General features: G+C 34.4%; 2 protein-coding genes across 2 annotated transcripts; one reads left to right on the top strand and one right to left on the bottom strand.

Annotated features, from left to right (window-relative positions):
* Positions 1-60: 60 nt before the first annotated feature.
* Positions 61-1640, bottom strand: LOC132281587 (leucine-rich repeat extensin-like protein 3). Its single transcript, XM_059783283.1, has one exon. The coding sequence runs from the start codon at positions 1638-1640 to the stop codon at positions 99-101; it is 1542 nt and encodes a 513-aa protein (XP_059639266.1). The 3' UTR covers positions 61-98.
* Positions 1641-17531: 15891 nt separating this feature from the next.
* On the top strand, positions 17532-19629 carry LOC132281585 (probable inactive poly [ADP-ribose] polymerase SRO5). The gene is made up of 5 exons (XM_059783280.1): positions 17532-17713; positions 17814-18064; positions 18163-18254; positions 18641-18832; positions 19579-19629. Exons 1-5 carry the CDS (start codon positions 17532-17534, stop codon positions 19627-19629), a joined length of 768 nt encoding a protein of 255 aa, XP_059639263.1.

Here is a 19629-nt window from a genome sequence, read left to right as displayed (position 1 = left end):
TAAGACAAATCTCCCTTAAATTCTCCAAACAAATATTAATGCCCAAAACAATATCAGCCATACATAAGAAAATGGAGGTGAACACAAATGAATTATTTCTAAAATGGAGGTGAACCCACTTGTGGAGGAAGTTGAACGGGAGGAAACATCGGAAGTGGTGGTGTTTGTGGCTGCTGCAGTGGCTCATTGAAAGCATCTGGTGCTGGTGGAGCTGATGAAAATGGCAGTGGCTCTGCTGGATTCACAGGAAGATCGGGAACCACAACTGGAGGCGGCATAGAAAATCCCGGCGACTGTGGAAGTGGGAATGTTGGAATATGACCAACATCAGCATCCGGTGTTGGAGGGAGGAAAGGAAGTGGTGGTGATTGTGACTGCTGAAATGGGTCACTGAAAGCATCAGGTGTTGGAGGTGTAAAAGAAAATGGCACCGGAATATCCGGAACCACCACCGGAGGTGGAAGTGGGAATGTCGGAATCTGACCCATGTCTGAATCGGGTGCTGGTGGGGTCGACATCACAGGTGGAGTAAACGAAAGTGGCGGCTCTTCTGGTGGAGGAAATAGTGAGACAAGAGGTGTTGGAAGTGTAAATTCATCTGGTGGGGCTTCTTGTTCTGGTGGTGGAAGAGAAAAGTCTGGAGGTAGAGGGAAAGATGGTGGCGGAGAAAAAAGGGGAAGGGGAGGAGTGTCAGTGGTTGCCTGATCAGGAGGTGATAACCATGGAAATATTGGTGGTTGTATGACTTCAGGTGGTGGTGGTGAAGGAACTAGTGGTGGTGGAAATACAAATGGGAGTTCTGGTGGTGGTTGTATATCTGCCGGTGGTGGTGGTGATGGGACTAATGGTGGTGGAAATATGGGAATTTCAGGTGGAGGCGGAGAGGGAACTAATGGCGGTGGAGGGGAAGGTGGCGGCGGTGATTGAAGTAATGGCGGTGGAGCAGAAGGCGGTGGTAGTGATGGTGGTGGTGCAGAAGGCGGTGGTGGTGATTGTGGTGGTGGGGAAGGTGGTGGTGCGGAAGGCGGTGGTGACGCTGGTGGAGGTGAAGTCTCAGCTGGTGGGGGTGCTGATGTTACCGGTGGTGGTGATGGTGTAACAGGAGGAGGCGATGAAGGGGCAACTGGTGGTGGTGAAAGAGCTGCTGGTGGTGGTGACGAAGGAACAAGTGGTGGTGGTGCAAGTGGTATAAGTGGCATAACCGGTGGTGGTTGTGAAGGGACTACCGGTGGTGGTTGCACTACTATGGGTGGAGGTGAAGGGACTAGTGGAGGTAAGGGAACCGGTGGTGAAGGAGACGGCGGCAGAGGTGGATTGGGGCGAGGCGGGGAAGGGTTGGGTCTTGGGTCGAAGGGGTTGTTGGGAGAGGACCTTGTGAAGGGCCATTGGCCACAGCTTCCAAATAAGTATTGAAAGAGAGGATCACAGTTTGACGATGAGCCTCTGCCTCTGCCTCTACTTGTTCTTCTTCCACCACCACCACCACCACTTCTTCTTCTACTTCTATTGCTGCTTCTCTTGTTATCTTCTTCCTTTTGATGTTGGTGTTTGTGTTTTGAAAGAGTTCTGGCTTCTGTGAAAATTGTAGAAGTGATCAACAGTAGTGCCAACACAATGGCTATCACTATGTTTGCTTTCATCTTTCTAGCTAGCTACTTCATTGTCCACCTCACTTTTCTTGCACATGATGGTTCTCTGTACTCATTCATATAAGAACTCAAATGTCTGAGTTTGTGTGTGTATTAGGTGGAAAGTGGTGCTTAAATGCAGCCCATATTTGCAGCATTTAATACAAGTGATGGACTTGGTGCGTGCTAGCTAGCTAGCTATATGTTACGAATTTCGATATGTATGGATTTGGATGAAGAATATATATTCATACCCTTTCTTTTTCTCTCTTAAGGTAATTTTATGGTTATAACTATCAAAACCAAGGAGAGTGCATAATAGTAGAGTAAGTTTGATGCATGCAGACTAATAAGTAAATTCACATGAAACAGTTTACAGGTGTATGGGGAGAGGAAAGGGTGGATATTGAATGCATGGAAGGATAGGGCTGCTGCATGCCTAGTTTTATGTGCCATCTTTTTTTTTTTTTTTTTTTGGACAAGAACAACTCTTAAATGCTTCTTTTAATGTACTTCTCACTCCTCGTGGAACATAAATAAAAAAATAGTAAAAAAATAAAAATACATAAATTTGACTCTAATCTGATTCTAGAGTATGTGAAGTGCAAGGGATAGTCCTCGTCATTGAAAGTCAATTATAACAACTATCGGATCACAAAAACTTTTAAATAAAAAAAAATACCACAACAAAAAGGGAAATTATTTTAAGTTACAAGTGAGAATTTCTTGATCAAGTACTTTAATTGATCAAGGATAAGATGACCCCTTTGGACGGGTGTTTTGGACTCATTTTTAGAAGATAAATTAGGGGGTATTGACGAGATTTAAATAATAGTCTTTGAATAAGTCACGAACAATTCAAAAAGAGTATTGCCTTTAATGCACCTTTCGAGTGTCCAACTAGAGACCTCCTCTTTCAAAATATCTATCCCACGCCTTTATTCCACGTGACCAACCCGCGGATCAAAAAGGATAAAATGTTCATCAGTGAAATTGTACCACTATTCATTTGCTTTTCTCTAAAATGAGTTCTATACTCCTTCAAGTGGTGAACCTTTATATTGAAGTATCCAAAACGTACATGTACCAGCTGGAGTGTTGGAATGGTTTGATATTATTTTATAAAGATTAACTACTTTGAGATCCAAACTCAAAAGTCCACCCAAAAGTTATCATTTGATCAAGACATCAAGTACCCTAAACTCGACCATATAGTGACTACTATATAATATATAATGTATATATATATATATAGTAACCACAATGTTATTGATGGTGGCTCAAATAAAACAAGCCATGACCGAGAATATCAAGAGCACAACCTGTAATTGATATTCTCAGAGCACAGCCTGTCATGGATATTCTGAGTCTACCCAATAGAAATACCACTAATTAAACTTATAACCAAATACACACTAGCAAACTACAACACCACCAACACGCACTCTTTTTCTCTATGTGTGTGTGTGTGTGTGTGTGTGTCGATGCATGAGATCGATAGAAGCTAGCTACACCGGCCATGTCCTTCTTAAGCTCATGGCTTTGCACAAACAACACAAAGAACATGCTTGTCAAGATTGTTCATCCCGGCGGCCACGTGGAGCTTCATGACAGGCCTGTTCTTGCATCCGAGATCATGCTCCGGAACCCTAGATACTGCGTTGCCCACCGCCATGTCTTCCGTGACCCTTGGGCCATTGTGTCCCCGGACACCACTCTAATGCCCGGACAGAAGTTCTACGCCGTACCAATAAGCACCATTAGGAAGCTCCAGCGCCAATCCTCCAAGTATTCGCCTTCTCCGGTCCAACAATCCGGAACCAACCCATGTTCCAAAGACGAAATCATAGAAGATGATGATCATGGAACCAACTCATGCTCCAAAGATGAAACATTACAAGATCATCATGATCATGATCATGGCAGGGTTTCAGCTTGCTGGTTGTTTATGAACAGGAGCACTACTCCAAAGCTACAAAATGCTAATAATAGCCTCAAATCTTTGGAATCTAACTATTCCAAGTGAGATGGAGAAATTCAGATCGATGAGCATTATTATATATATTTATTTCTATTTTATTTTATTATTGTCATTCTCCTTTCTTAATTTCTATTGTTGAGTTATTATTATGGGGGTGTGTTTAAATTCTATGGTTCATTCTTATAATAATGTCCGTGTCTTGTTCAATTTTGCATAATTGATATTGTTTTAAATTTACAAACGTTGAGAGTCTCATCCTTTTATTTAATTCATATTTGTTGTAATTATTGTAGGCTAAATATTTAATTTATGTGTAATCCAGAAACTGTTGAGTTATAAAATCATTGTTTTGTGCGTAAAATTTTGTTGTAACTATTAATAAAATTATTAAGTTAAAAGGAGACAATCAAAACAGCTTAATATTAGATGGACGGTTCCTTTGGGACATCCGATAAATATATATATATATATATATATATATATATATATATATATATATATATATATATATATATATTAGATGGATCTCTTAATTATTTTTTATTTTTATTTATTTATTTATTTTTATAATCGTGGGTGTCGAGGCTAGCTCCTGCACATCTCGACTAATTGCACGAGTTCCTAAAGTTACCGGGTAAATCTCTAATGACCCTGCGAAGACCCGTACGGTGACCATTGGGAGCAAACCCAAGCTTGATGTCTTAATTATTTTGTTTAGTTATTAGTTATTATAAGATTTATATGCAGAGAATTAGTAGGTGAAGGGGATAACCTGTTTGAGATTATCCCGAAAAGGAATTTTTTCGGGTTTGGGTCCTCTTCGACCTCATAACAGAGTATTGGCAATACACAGATATGCTTCTGGCTTTACTGGACGAGCCCGGCTTCGTTCGTTCCAAATTTTTGAGGAAGCTATGGAAAACAAGTGTGATGGCAATGCCAATGTGAAGTTTGGTTGGTATGGTGCTTCCAAGAATGAGATTAGAAAAACAATTTCTCATGGTTTTGGTCATTGTGGGAAAGCTGAGCCTAAGAGTGAGAGCAATGAATTGTATGGCTTTGGCATTTGTCTCCAATTAACCTGAGGATTGGTCTATATGGAAAGGTAAGCAAGTATTTCGATCAAACAATTTTCTTAAATTATTTTTCATCATCAGTTCATTCATGTCATATGCAGGACATACAATTGGTCATGCACTAATTGATTAATGTCTGAGTATTATTGATTGTGTGTAATTGCTTTAAGAGTATATAATTTTTTTTGTAATTTTGTATACATATACATTTTTGGTTAATGGGCTTGTTTTACAGTGTTAAATATGCCATTGTTGATGAGGATGGTGTGAGGCATGTACTGCTTTGTCACGTTATCTTGGGGAAGTCAGAGCTTGTTCATCCGAGTTTGATTCTGGTGTTGACAATCTTTCAGCTCCTAAAATGTACGTTGTGTGGAGTGAGTACCCTCATGAATACCCATATTTTGCCAGAATATGTCATAAGTTTCGAAGGTCTTAGTTTAAAAGGCTTAGAAGGTTAGGAATTTGACATAGTTTTTCGAATTTAATAGTTTTAATGGTTTTCCATAATTATTTCAGAATAATTTGACATACTTACTCTGGTGAAATACTTACTTGTATTAGACAATGGTTGTGAAATTGGATGTATTTTGGTGGATGAATCTTAAACATGTTGGCCCAAGTCTGCACAGAATTGTAGAACTAACAATGGCAACATCTTTAAGCTAATTTAAACATGTACTAAGACATTGAAGAAATGTAATCAGTCTCTAGTGATATTTTAACTTTAGTTGTTGCTGAGTTGGGGAAAATTCAACATAGATATACTAACTGCATCTAGTTGATTATATTATTTTCTTTTTGTTGAAGGATGGTGATGATTTATATTTCTATTTTATTTCACATTTTTGTTCTTTTTATGATGTGTTTCTACAGCTGATCAGACGGAATAGGTGAAGCGGCGTTGGAGGACATTCTGCGCGCCTGTTTTTTGCATTTGGGTTAAGCTAAGGTTGAAGTTAGGGTTTAGAAGTTTTTCTTTATTGTACGGCTCAGAAGTATGGACATTTCTACGAAAGAGTCGTACCTGTGTCTGATGTGTCGGACACTTTATATAGGTGTCCATAAATAAAAATTACTTTTATTATTTCAGACACTTTACTGACACTTTCCATACTGCGTTGATACTTTTCGGATACTTGGTCAACACTTCTCAGACATTTCTAACATAAGTCTACCTACTAATTTTGAAAATAATATGAATACTATCATAACAAAATAGTGATATATATCGTATAAAAATCATTACAATAATGACATAATTTCATTTTCTAATTCATTTTATAACAACTATTAGTATAAAAATTATAAATAAATTAAAATTTTATAATACTATTACTGAATATATGTATAAAAATAAAAATTTATATTTATATGTAGCCATGTTCACGTCGTACCTGTGTCCTACTTTTTTAAAATTTTACGTGTCATATCCGTAGATAATTGTTCAGTTACAAAAGCTATGCTACTTTATAAATTTAGTTCATTTATATTGAAGTGCCGTGAGTTGTCATTTTAAACATCTCTTTATGCAGGCAGGTTAGGTTTGAAAATTTAATCAAATATCAGTACAATGCTGCTCTTTATCTACGCATTTTGAATTTATAGTTTTATGGAATATTTCATGAAATTATATCTATCTGTCCACCTAGATTAGAATTTGAGATAAATGAGTACCAAGTAGAAACATTTCACTAAGCAACTAATTCTTGAGGGGGGAAGTTTGTTAAGGCAATTATCCATGTCTATCAGCTATAGAAAAAACTTGATGTCTTCCTCGGTTTGCACTCTTGTTCAGTGCAACTTGCTTGAGTCCTGACTGCCACCCGATTTCATGTAACTTTTTAAAGTAATTAATTGAATGAACTCGTGCACTGGCTACAATATACGCCCGTATGTGTATAATATGTACGACTCGAATGAATTCAATGTACGGTGCCTTTTCCAGAAAAGAAGTGTCTCGGAGAGATTTTAATTTCTTAATCATTAGCAAGGGAAGTTTTATTTTCATAATTGCTTCGATTAACTAGCATGAGGAGATAATAAAAGCATGTATTGGATCCCTGAATTATTATTATTATTATTTTTTTGGGAAGGCAATTGTATAAAGAAATGAACATATGTACAATGGGCTTCAGCTTGGGCCGAAGAAGATTTTACAAAAACAGAACAAAACAACAGGCCCAGAACAAGAATCCAAATTGGGCCCAGGCAAACCCAGGTATAAGAAGCAACAACCCATGTAGAGGCAGCCCTTGTACGTGTAAACGGAGAGAAATAGCAGAGAGACCGTTGCACTACTTGGCGTGAGAGATATAGTCAATAAAAGTAGTATTTAGTAATAATTGTACAATATTGTGTTTCAGTACATATATATTAATTTATTTTGTAATTACATTTCTTTAGATTTCTTTTTCAATTTTAACTACTATAAATATATAATATTAATAAATTAAATTACTAAAGAAAATCTAGTTAAAAAAGGATTCAATAAAAGGACTACTATAAATATAAAATATTAAAAAATTAAACTACTGAAAAAAATCTAATTAGAAAAGGATTTAATAAAAGGAATAGTAATATTTATAAATAAACCCCATTTTATTGTATTTTTAGTCTTCCCTAAATAACAATTTTACAATAATATATTTCTTTGATCTTCGTCCTTTTGATTTTGCTTCTAGGGTTTTTAAATATATTAATTTATTTTTGAATTAGATTTCTTTAGATTTCCATTTCAATTTTAACTATTTTAAATATATTAAACTACTGAAGATAATTTAGGGTTGTTGTTGTTTTGCTTCTAGGGTTTCAAGAGAGAAAAGAATAGGTAAAAGTTAGTTCCTGATACCTTTCTAATCCATACAAAGTGTGGATTTTTAATTTTTTTCAATTCTTTTTCTCTATTATGAGAATTTTTGCAATTAATTAGCAACATGATAACAAATTAAATTTTTTTAGTAATTTAAAATTTTCTTCTAAGTTTTAATTTCTCTTATTTCTTTTCGATTCCATTTCTGGTACCTTCTATTTGTTTTGATTTTGATTTTTTTTTTTAATAATGGATTAGAAAAATGAGAACAAATTAAAAATTTTCAGTAAATTGATTATTATTATTTTTTTAATTGCTCTCATCTCTTTTAAATTTAATTTCTGTAATTAATTAGAACCTTGATAAAGTTTTGCAAGTTCAATTAAGTTTTTTCACACATGTAGAAGCTATATTATTTTTTTTTGATTATTAATTGTTTAGTTTAGTTTTTGTTGAAAAAGAAAGATTCAGTAATAATACTACCAAATATTATTAGTTGTAAGTATAATATTTGGAGGATATTTGTTGTAAATAGAATATTGGTCAATACTGTAAATTAGAAAATTATTAATTAGGCCAGCTAACTATTGTAACCAGTTTTCTGATTTTGTGCTTGTATTCTCTCCTATAAAGAGAACTCGTGTAAACTTTTGAATATTGTGAGCTAATACAGAAAAAATGTTTATTCCATATCTTTTTCCCTTTAAGATTTTTATGCTATCAGAGCCACCCTAAGAAATTCGGGAAAAAAGAAAACCCTAATTTCTTTTCTGCACAATTTCTTTGCTAATCAGCCATGTCTGACGTTTCCTCCGTGTTAACCCTGTCTGTCACAACCCAGCCAACCAATCTTGCAACCCAAGCCCCCAATATCGATTCTCACTCGGTTCAAGTCACCAATATTCGCCTTAATGGTGACAATTATTTACGGTGGTCCCAGTTCGTTCGGATGTACATCAGAGGGCGGGGAAAGATGGGTACCTGACAGGAGACAAGAAGACACCAGTATCGGAGGACCCAACGTACTTGACTTAGGATGCAGAAAATTCAATGGTGATAACTTGGCTTGTGAACTCCATGGATGAGGATATTAGTTCCAACTATATGTGCTACTCCACGGCCAAGGAGCTCCGGGACAACGTGAATCAGATGTACTCTGATTTGGGAAATCAGTCTAAGGTCTACGAATTGACTCTAAAACTTGGTGAGATTCGGCAGGGAAAAGACTCAGTCACCAAGTATTTTAATTCATTGAAGCACTTTTGGCAGGACATAGATCTGTTCAATGATTATGAATGGAAATCCACTGAAGATGCCAATCACTACAAACGGACCGTGGAAGCTCATCGCATTTACAAATTCCTTGCTGGGCTCAACGTGGAATTTGATGAAGTACGGGGATCGATCATTGACAGGACTCCACTTCCTCCAATTGGTGAGGTATTTGCTGAGGTTCGAAGAGAAGAGAGCCGCAGACATGTAATGTTGGGGAAGAAGACTACCAGCGAGCCTGTTGAGAGTTCTGCCCTTGTTGTTGTCGAGACTATTGCTAATAAAGCAGTCAATTTTCAACAAAAACCTAAAGAGAAGCCACAGGTCTGGTGCGACTTCTGTAAAAAATCGCGCCATACTCGGGAGAATTGCTGGAAAATCCACGAAAAATCAACGAATTGGAAGAGTAGCAAGCCTGGTGACGAAAATAGGCGTGCGGTTCCTATTGCCAATGAAGCCGAGACAAGTCCCTTAAGCAAGGAACAGATGGATCACCTTCTGAAGCTGTAGAAATTTAATTCCTCATATAGTATTCTTAGTGTTTCTCTTGCACAAACAGGTAGTGCACTTAATGCCCTTTCTTTTTGTTTAAATTCTGCTCCATGGATCATCGATTCTGGAGCCTCTGATTATATGACTAACCTTTCTAATCTTTTTAGCACTTACTTACCATGTTCTGGCCTTAGAAAAATTAGAATTGCAGATGGTAGTTTCTCACCTATTGTAGGAAAAGGTTTGATAAAATTATTCGAGAATATAGATCTAAAATCTATTCTCCATGTCCCTAAACTAGCTTGTAACCTTTTATCTGTGAGTAAACTAACCAAAAAATCTAATTGTTGTGTAATTTTCTATGATTCTTACTGTGAATTTAAGAGCTCGGGGAAGAAGATTGGCAATGCTAAGATAATTAATGGACTTTACTACTTTGATGGTGACTTCTCCAGTAATAAAAAGGCTCAAGGCCTTAGTAGTATTAGTTCTAACTCTATTTATAAACAAATAATGTTTTGGCATTTAAGACTAGGACATCCTAACTTTCCATATCTTAAACATTTGTTTCCTACTTTATTTAAAGGTTTGAATTGTTCATCATTCTATTGTGAAAGTTGTTGCTTATGTAAGAGTTATCATACTACTTATTTGCCAAAACCTTATACTTCTTCAAAACCATTTTACTTAATACATAGTGATATTTAGGGACCTTCAAGAGTCACTACTATCTCTAGGAAAAAATGGTTTGTTACTTTTATAGATGATCGTACCCGTTTATGTTGGGTTTATTTGATAAATGAAAAGTCTGAGGTTGAATTTTTTTTAAGAATTTTTATATAATGGTTGAAACTTAGTTTTAAGCAAAATTTAGCATTTTTCACACCGATAATGGAACCGAGGATTTTAATGAAATTTTGGGGAGTTTTTTTGAAAGAAAAGGGTATCAATCATCAGTCTACATGTGTGGATACTCCTCAACAAAACGGAATTGCTGAAAGAAAAAATAAACATTTACTTGAAGTGGCTCGTGCTATAATGTTTTCAATGAATGTTCCAAAATATCTTTGGGGGGAAGCTGTTTTAATAGCTTCGTATTTGGTTAACATAATGCCTACATGTGTTTTAAAATATAGTACGCCATTATAATGTTTAAAAAAAAAATTTCCCTTATCAAGGATATATTCGGATTTACCTCTAAAGGTTTTTGGCTGCATAACTTTTGTTCATATACCCAATAATACTCGGTCCAGACTTGATCCCTGAGCTGAAAAATGTGTTTTCATAGGGAATGCTTCTAATCAAAAGGGATATAAGTGCTATAATCCCCAAATAAGAAAATTTTATGTGAGTATGGATGTCTCTTTCTTTGAAAATAAATTATACTTTCACAAAAATTCTCTTCAGGGGGAGAATGAGGTGATGGAAGAAATTTTTTGGGATTCATCTCTTATTCCTTTACCAAAGGTGATTTTGACCACTTCACCTCATCCTACTGTTATTCTCGAAATTCAAAGTCAGGAACAATGTGATAAAACCAATGAAAACAATGAAGGAAATCCTAGTCATATAGTGCCAAACATTATTGTATCTGAAACAGGGGAAAAATCACTATAACCAAGCATAAAAGTTCCCAATACTGAGCCTCTGGTTTATACTCGGAGAAGACCTCATCAAAAGAGTCAAAGTCAGCCTATTCCTTTTGGAAATGATCAATCTCGACCTCTGAGAACTGGACCTCCAGATATCACAGGTAACTCATCTTCAGTTCCTATTGCTTCTTCTAACCAAGAACCATCAGACCTTGATATTCTTATAGCTATTAGGAAAGGTATTTGAATCAAATATCCAAATCCAAAATATCCCATTGTCAAATACCTTTCTTATGAAAAACTCTCTTATACTCATAGGGCTTGTACCTCAAAAATCTCACACTTGTTTGTCCGAGAAACATTCAGGAAGCTCTTGATGATCCGAATTGGAAGTTAGTAGTGATGGAAGAGATGAATTGTGATACCCTCGGATTTTCGAATGCGGGTTGGCCAGGCCCACGCCCGAATATCCGAGGAGATCAAAAACAAAATGGGCAATAAATGAACACAGAGTACAAAAGAATAAAGAAGAATAAATAAAATGCTGATAAGAAACTAAAATGATAATCTAATAATAAACCTCAGAATATATTTTTATTAATTAATAAACTCTTCTGATACAACTGATCCTCCAAAATACAATTCGGGAATCCATACTGTGTGGACCCATAGAAAATTCAAACTAAACAAATGACAGCAATAACTGTCTAAATCAGGAAACTGAATCATAAAGGAACTCCTATGTAGCATCAGAAGAATGAAGTAGATTGATCCCCGCTCAACACGAACAAAACCTCTACTCCTGACGAACACCTGAAAAATAATGGTGGGTCAGACCCATAAACAAGTTCTACTCTATTACAGTCCAAGCAGAGATCCGATACACGTATACATCCTAGTCAATCCAACAGTAACTAGTAGTCCGTATATATATATATATACATACTAGAGGAACCTCACTAGATTATAGGGTTGTCTCAACCTGAATAGTAGGCAACATGCAAAACACACATATAGTGGGCATGAGTTCCAAGACCTACCAGGGTATACAACTACACTATATCTAGCTACACATCCCTGGCGATATACGCGCCCTAACCACTGATTCTGAGACTCAAGCTCATATTATGGCACTATATTTATATATATAAAATCTAGTAACCATCCTATCCAGTATAAATTAATCCTCCATAAGTCATTCAACTTGTTCAGCTGACCTGACTTGAATATAAGTAAGACTTAACATTTTAGTTAATCCATTCCCTTATATAATAAATTAATCCTCCATAAGTCATTCAACTTGTTCAGCTGACCTGACTTGAATATAAGTAGGACTTAATATTTTAGTTAATCCATTCCCTTATATAAAATAGGTAGGACTTAACTGATAAGTTAATCCGTCCCTAGAATGTCACCGTCCCATACCGGTGTATTAAACCACACAATCCAACAATTGATGCAACGATTAAGGAAATACATCAAACAATCCAGAAATAACTATGATAATATGATATCAAGTTATCACAAAATAGGAATGACTTATTATTTATTTAAGCTTTCTATATCACATGTCCTATACAAACTGAATCTCATACATGATGATATTTTATTATATCGTCAAATAAGCATTCTTCATATCCAATTCATCCTACACATTTAATCTCAATTGCTAAAACATTTTAAAAGATTAAATCCATTCGTTTGTTTAAAACATTCAAATAGCAAGCATGATTATGATTGAGTCTATTTAAATTTATTTAAACCCAAACCTAGTTCCTATTTAATATTCAGGAATCCTAGGCATGTTTCTACGTTCCATCATTCAACAGATATGAAAAATACATAATTTAAACATGTAAAAATTTATACCGGAAATCAAATCAAAATCAGGAATTTATCAATTTATAACACAAGAACAGATATGAATCAAATTTATAAAACCTATATTCTAATCCAATTAAACATGCATAATTATTTAATTTTATGTGTTTAATAAATCTTGGAATTTCCTAGGCCTATATAGAAACACGAATAAAAGGGAAAGAGATAGAAGAAGAACTTGCCTTAAACTTTCGGATCGCAAGTTAAACTTTTTATTCCCTGATCTTCTCTTTACAGGGTTTTTCTCCTCTTTCCTTCATTTTCTTCCTTCCCTCTCTAGCTCTCTCTCTCTCTAGAATATATCACGTGAATATTTCTCGCTCCTTTTTACAACCTATAACTATATATTTATAAGCTAAATAAAATAACCCTAACTTTTTTCCCAATCCAAGTCAACTTAAAAAAAAAAAAAAAAAAAAAAAAATATTAAAAAGGTAAGTAAAATATGTTAAGTATATCATTTATGTATATCTTTATTAAATAAATAAATTATACACATTCCATTATTTATTAATGGATTATTCAATAATACCTAAGTTACCATAATATTATAAAGTAACTTAAAACATAACACGTATCAAATCTATGTATATTTTTATTATTTAAATATAAAACATATACATCAGATTAAATATTACTACCCAAGTTACCATAAAAGTAATTTATAAATTACCCATTATTTATTAACGGATTATCCAATAATACTAAGTTACCATAATATTATAAAGTAACGTAAAACATAACATGTATAAAATCTATGTATATTTTTATTATTTAAATATAAAACATATACATGAGATTAAATATTGCTATCCAAGTTACCATAAAAGTAATTAATAAATTACTTTCCCTTTTATATATGTATATATATATATATATATATATATATATATATATATATATATATATATATATATACAACTATCCATGGGTAATAATCCATACCCATCCAACCGTCTATCCAAGTAATCCATGGGACCCAATTGGTTGGCCCATTACTACTAACCATAACCATAAAAGAAAAATAAAATAAAAGAAAATATTTAATTTACAATTAATCAAAACATCATTTAAGCATATAATCTAATTAAATAATTAACACATAGACAAATACAAATAACACATAGACACATAATCAAATACTCAAGTAACACTTAATTCAATTAAACCCACAAGCAATGAGTCAAATAATCAATTAAATAATTAAAAATACAATTAAAATAAATAAATAAATACCGAGACTATCCTTTTAAAATTAGGGATATTACATGAATGATCTTAGAAGAAGTGGTACTTCGAAGATAGCTGATTTACCTAAAGAGAAAAGAACAGTAGGCTGTAAGTGGGTCTTTACTGTGAAATGTAAAGCTGATGGTAACATAGATAGGTATAAGGCAAGACTAGTAGCAAAAGGGTTCACCCAGACTTATGGAATTGATTATCAGGAAACTTTTGCTCCTGTAGCCAAGATAAACTCAATCAGAATCTTATTATCTTTGGTTGTGAATTTTAACTTGCCATTACACTAGTTAGATGTAAAAAATGCCTTTTAAAATAGAGATCTTAAGGAGGAGGTCTTTATGAATCTACCACATGGGTTTGAGGAAAAATTGGGACCTAATAAAGTCTGTAAACTGAAAAAATATTTATATGGTCTCAAACAGTCCCCTAAAGCTTGGTTTGAGAGATTTGGGAGAGCTGTGAAAAATTGTAGCTACTGTCAGAGCCAAGCTGACCATACCATGTTTTACAAACACAGTAGAGAAGGCAGGGTTGCAGTCTTAATTGTCTATGTGGATGATGTAGTCTTGACAGGTGATGACAATGAAGAATTGGAGAGACTGAAAAAGAGACTTGCAGCTGACTTTAAGATCAAGGATTTGGATGCATTAAAATACTTTCTTGGAATTGAGTTTGCTAAATCCAAAGAAGGTATATTTGTGAATCAATGTGAATATGTTCTTGATTTACTTAGTGAGACAGGTCTGCTAGGATGTAAACCAGCTGAGACACCCATTGAGCCCAATCTTAAACTGCAGCCTTCTAAAGATGAAGAAATTCTTAATAGAGAGCAGCATTAAAGACTTGTTGGAAGACTGATCTATTTGTCACATACACGTCCAAATATAGCTTTTGTAGTCAGTATGGTTAGCCAGTTCATGCATTCACCTAGACGAGAACATTTTGATGCAGTCTACAGAATTCTTAGATACCTAAAGGGGATCCCTGGAAGAGGTTTATTGTTAAAAAATCGTGGGCATTTGCAAGTTGAAACCTATACTGATGCGGATTAGGCTGGGAGTGTTATTGATAGATGGTTAACTTCTGCTTACTGCACCTTTGTTGGAGGTAACCTTGTCACTTAGCGGAGTAAAAAACAGAATGTGGTAGCAAGAAACAGCGCAGAGACCGAGTTTAGAACAGTTGCTCATGGAATTTGTGAGGTGTTATGGATTAAAAGACTACTAGAAGAATTAAAGGTCTCTGATCCGTTGCCTATGAAATTACAATGTGACAATAAAGCTGTTATATCGATTGCTAACAATCCAGTACTTCAGGACATAACAAAGCACGTGGAGGTAGACAAACACTTCATCAAGGAAAAACTCGAAAACAGATTAATCTGTATGCCATACATTCCTACTACCGAGCAAGTTGCAGATGTGCTTACAAAGGGACTTCCTACAAGACAGTTCGAAAGACTAATTGACAAGCTGGCTATGAATGATTTCTTCAAACCAGCTTGAGGGGGAGTCTTGAACAAGAAAGATTTGGTAGTAATACTACCAAATATTATTAGCTATAAATATAATATTTGGAGGATATTTACTGTAAATGGAATATTGGTCAATGCTATAAATTAGAAAATTATTAATTAGGTCAGCTAGCTATTATAATCAGTGTTTTGATTTTGTGTTTGTATTCTCTCCTATAAAGAGAACCTGTAAACTTGTGAATATTGTGAGCTAATATAGAAAAAAAGTTTATTTCATATTTCTTTCTCTTCCAAGTTTATAGTTTTGGATCACAATTATATTTTTACATATGATCACAACTAATTTTTTTTTTACATACAGAAGTTATATTATTTTTCTTGATTATTGTTTAGTTTACTTTTGGATCACAATTAACTTTTTATTATTTATACTTGATTATTGTTTACAAATGTTTTATTAAAAGAAATAATAAAACCGAAATTCTGATTAATTATTCATAAAAACAATTTTTTGTTATAAAAGTTAAAATTAAATTTTCAGTTTTGACATGCACGTATTTTTTACTAGTGTTTATATATACAAAGGGAGTTCGTACTCCACTATGTAATGACCAAGTACCCTCTTTGTATTTTATGTCAACTATGAAAGTTCAGTCTCGATTTTCTTTGCATTGTGATTTTTTCACTCTTTGTTTTTTAGTTTTTATAAAAAATTGAAACTCTATCTTCTTGCTATAACTTCTGGAATCAAATAGAAAAGAAATTGAGTTGCGGGCTTGCTGCTATAGAAAAAAAATAAAAAGAAGAAGAAGAAGAAGAAGTAGAAGATCCCATATTATGTGGTTGCTGTGTGTGAAGCACAAAAATGACACATGCATACGACCATATATAGATAACCAAAAAAGTACAAATCTTGTAGTAAATATTTTTAGAAGATCAAATAAAAAATTCATAAAAAGAACTGGAGAGATAGAGAGTTGAGGCGGAAGAGTTGGCACCATTGTTGATTTTTCAGTATTTCTCTTTTTGTACTGAACTTGTTGGGTATTGAATTTGGATACAATTCTACTAACCTTAACATAAAAAGAAATTATTATTAGAAAATAATTGACATTTCCAAATTATTATTATTATTTTTTATTCTTGCAACTCATTCTCTTTTATGTTTGATTACTTCTTAACATTAATATGAAGTCAAGGGTTAAAGAGAATTTTTAATTAAAAAAAGAAAAGAAAAGAAAAAACATAAAAAAACAAATCACATGGCCAGAAAAAAAACAGACCTAGAACTTTCATAGTTAATATTGAATATTAAGAGGGTAGTTTGGTAATTGTATTTACTAAAATATTGAACCAATTCCAAATCGTGTTGGGGTTCCGTTTCCTTCCTCCCAAGTAAACACCTCCAAGTAAACCCTTTTCTAATTCCTAATCAATATCTCCAAGTAAACCCTTTCCTAATCAATACCTCCCAATATATATATATAGACATACATCATTAGTCTCTCTCATTAATATTGAATCTTCTTTTTTTGGTTATTTATATATTTTTTGGGTTTATTTAGTTATTGTAAGATTTAGCTGCAGAGAATTACTAAGCTCATCAGGGTCTAAGCTAGTTTTTGTAATTCACTTGAGCTTTTGTTTCAAAATTCTGATTTTGTTAGGAATTGTGTTATTGAAAACATGAGCGACTTACTTTTTTCTCATTCAATGGGAAGCAATAACGAGTACGTGAATAGGTTTAGAGCCTTTAGCGCAATAACACATACTTCAGATGATCCAAACAAGCATTCGGGTTCCGAAGATTCGGTGTCAGTGAATCAAGAAAAGGCATCAATTCCTGATTGTGAAAGTGAGATTTCCTGCCCAAAGGGTGTGCAATCGAGTGATGGGTTGATCAAAGTAGATGAAGGGGATAGGATGTTTGAGATTATCCTGAAAAGATTTGTTTCGGGTTTGGGTCCTCTTGGACCTCATAGCAGAGTAGTGGCAATAGAGTAGTGGCAATACACAAATATGCTTGTTCTGGCTTTACCGGACAAGCCCGGCTTCGTTCGTTCCAAATTTTCGAGGAAGCTATGGAAAACAAGTGTGATGGCAATGCCAATGTGAAGGTTGCTTGGTTTGGTGCTTCTAAGGATGAGATTAGAAAGATAATTTCTCATGGTTTTGGTTATTGTGGGAAATCTGAGCCTGCTAAGAGCAATGAATTGTTTGGCTGTGGCATTTATCTCCATCCTAAGGATTTTTCTTTGAAAAGGTAAGCAAGTATTTCCAACGTTGATTAATGTCATATAGAGGACATACAATTGGCAATGCACTAATTGGTTAATGTTCGAGTATATGTGCTTGTTTTACAGTGTGAAATCTTCCACTGTTGACGAGGATGGTTTGAGGCATGTATTGCTTTGTCGCACTATCTTGGGGAAGACGGAGGTTATCCATCCGGGGTCTGAACAGTGTCATCCGAGTTCTGAAGAGTTTGATTCTGGTGTTGACAATCTTTCAGCTCCTAAAAAGTACATTGTGTGGAGTACCCACATGAATACTCATATTTTGCCAGAATATGTCGTAAGTTACAAAGCTCCTTCTTGTCTAACAAACTTAGAAGGTAAGGAATTTGACATACTTTTCCTGAGTTTAATTGTTTTAATGGTTTTCCATAATTTCAGAATAATTGAAGATGTAGTATTCATTTTTTTTCCCCAGGGTGTCCGATTGGTGCTCTATTGTATGGGCTTCAGAAGTTATTACCTCCTCATACCATGAGTTTGATCTTCAAGTATTGCAATGATCATCTAGTAAGTATCCATGACTCGCATTTGTGGCATGAGACTCTAGAATGTGAATGGATATGTTTGGTTTTCTGGAATAGAAAGGAAAAGGAATAAAATTTGTCTTCCTTGGGTTTTTCCATGAATTTTGGTTGCAGGGAAGTTGATCCCCATACTAACTATTCGTTTGGAATCATGTTTATCTTACGTACCCTTTTGCATAATATATATATATATATTTCCAGTAATCTTTCATTCAAACCAAATATATGTCCTCTTTTGTTTTTTTATCTTTCCTTTTCTTTACTTTCATTTAATTTTCACAACAGTCATAATCCTCTTATAATAACCTTTATGAAGAATTAGGTGTCTTTTAATTTTTCTAATATCCTCATCTCAATCTTGTTCTCCAGGAAAAGAAGATCTCACTGCATGAATTGGTGCAGCAAATGGTTAACTTAGCAGGAAAAAAGTTGTTGCTTGATCTCGCAAAATCATACATTGCCTGGAGAACAATTGGTATGACTTACTCCGGTGATATACATGCTTCTATTAGACAATGGTGCGTGAAATTGGATCTATGTTGCTTAATGAATCTCAAACATGTTGGCCGAAGTCTGCACAGAAATGTAGAACTAACAATGGCATCATCTTTAAGCTAATTAAACAGTGAATATGTACTAATACATTGATCAAAGAAATATTTTAATCATTCTGAACATTACCTGTACGTTTTCCTTTGCACTGAGTTGTCATTTTAAACCCCTCTTATGTAAGGGGCATGTTTCCTGACTGAGCATGCCCTTTATCTACGCATTTTGAATTTATAGTTTTATGGAATATTTCATGAAGTTATATCTAGATTTAGAATTTGAGATATTGAAGACTAGCTAGTGAGTAGTAGTAAGTAGATATAAACATTTCACTAAGAAAACGATTCTTTAGGGGGTAGATTGATAAGGCTATAAAAAAGACTTTTGTTCCACGAATGGTACCTGTAACTGATTGAGAAATAACAAAGATGGAGTATAAATCGTTCTCTCCAGCTCTAGCTTGATGTCTTCCTCGGTTTGCACTCTTGTTCTTGTTCATTGCCATCCGATTTCATGAAATGAATATAACCTTTTTCAGTAGTACATTATTAAAGTGTTGCGGTTGTAAACATTTTTTATGCTTGCAGTGAGCTTGATTTTTAATTTATTCCATGAACAAAATCTATTAAATTTTAGTTTCTTTTCAAAGACCTTTCTGTTTGATTCTTTGTTTCATCTATTATTGCTCTTCCATATCCACAAGTCATGTGCGTATTTGTCCTCCTATTGAGTGAACTATTGTGTTTGCTTTTTTGCAGAGACTTGAAGATTCAGTGAGGAAGGAGATGGAAGGGTGGTCGGTCATATGA

The sequence above is a fragment of the Cornus florida genome, unplaced genomic scaffold (genome assembly GCF_030987335.1).
Source record: "Cornus florida cultivar Cherokee Brave unplaced genomic scaffold, ASM3098733v1 CherokeeBrave_3.0.0_Hap2_Chr11, whole genome shotgun sequence".
NCBI classification, from domain to species: domain Eukaryota; kingdom Viridiplantae; phylum Streptophyta; class Magnoliopsida; order Cornales; family Cornaceae; genus Cornus; species Cornus florida.
This window is presented reverse-complemented; position numbering and strand designations above follow the sequence as displayed.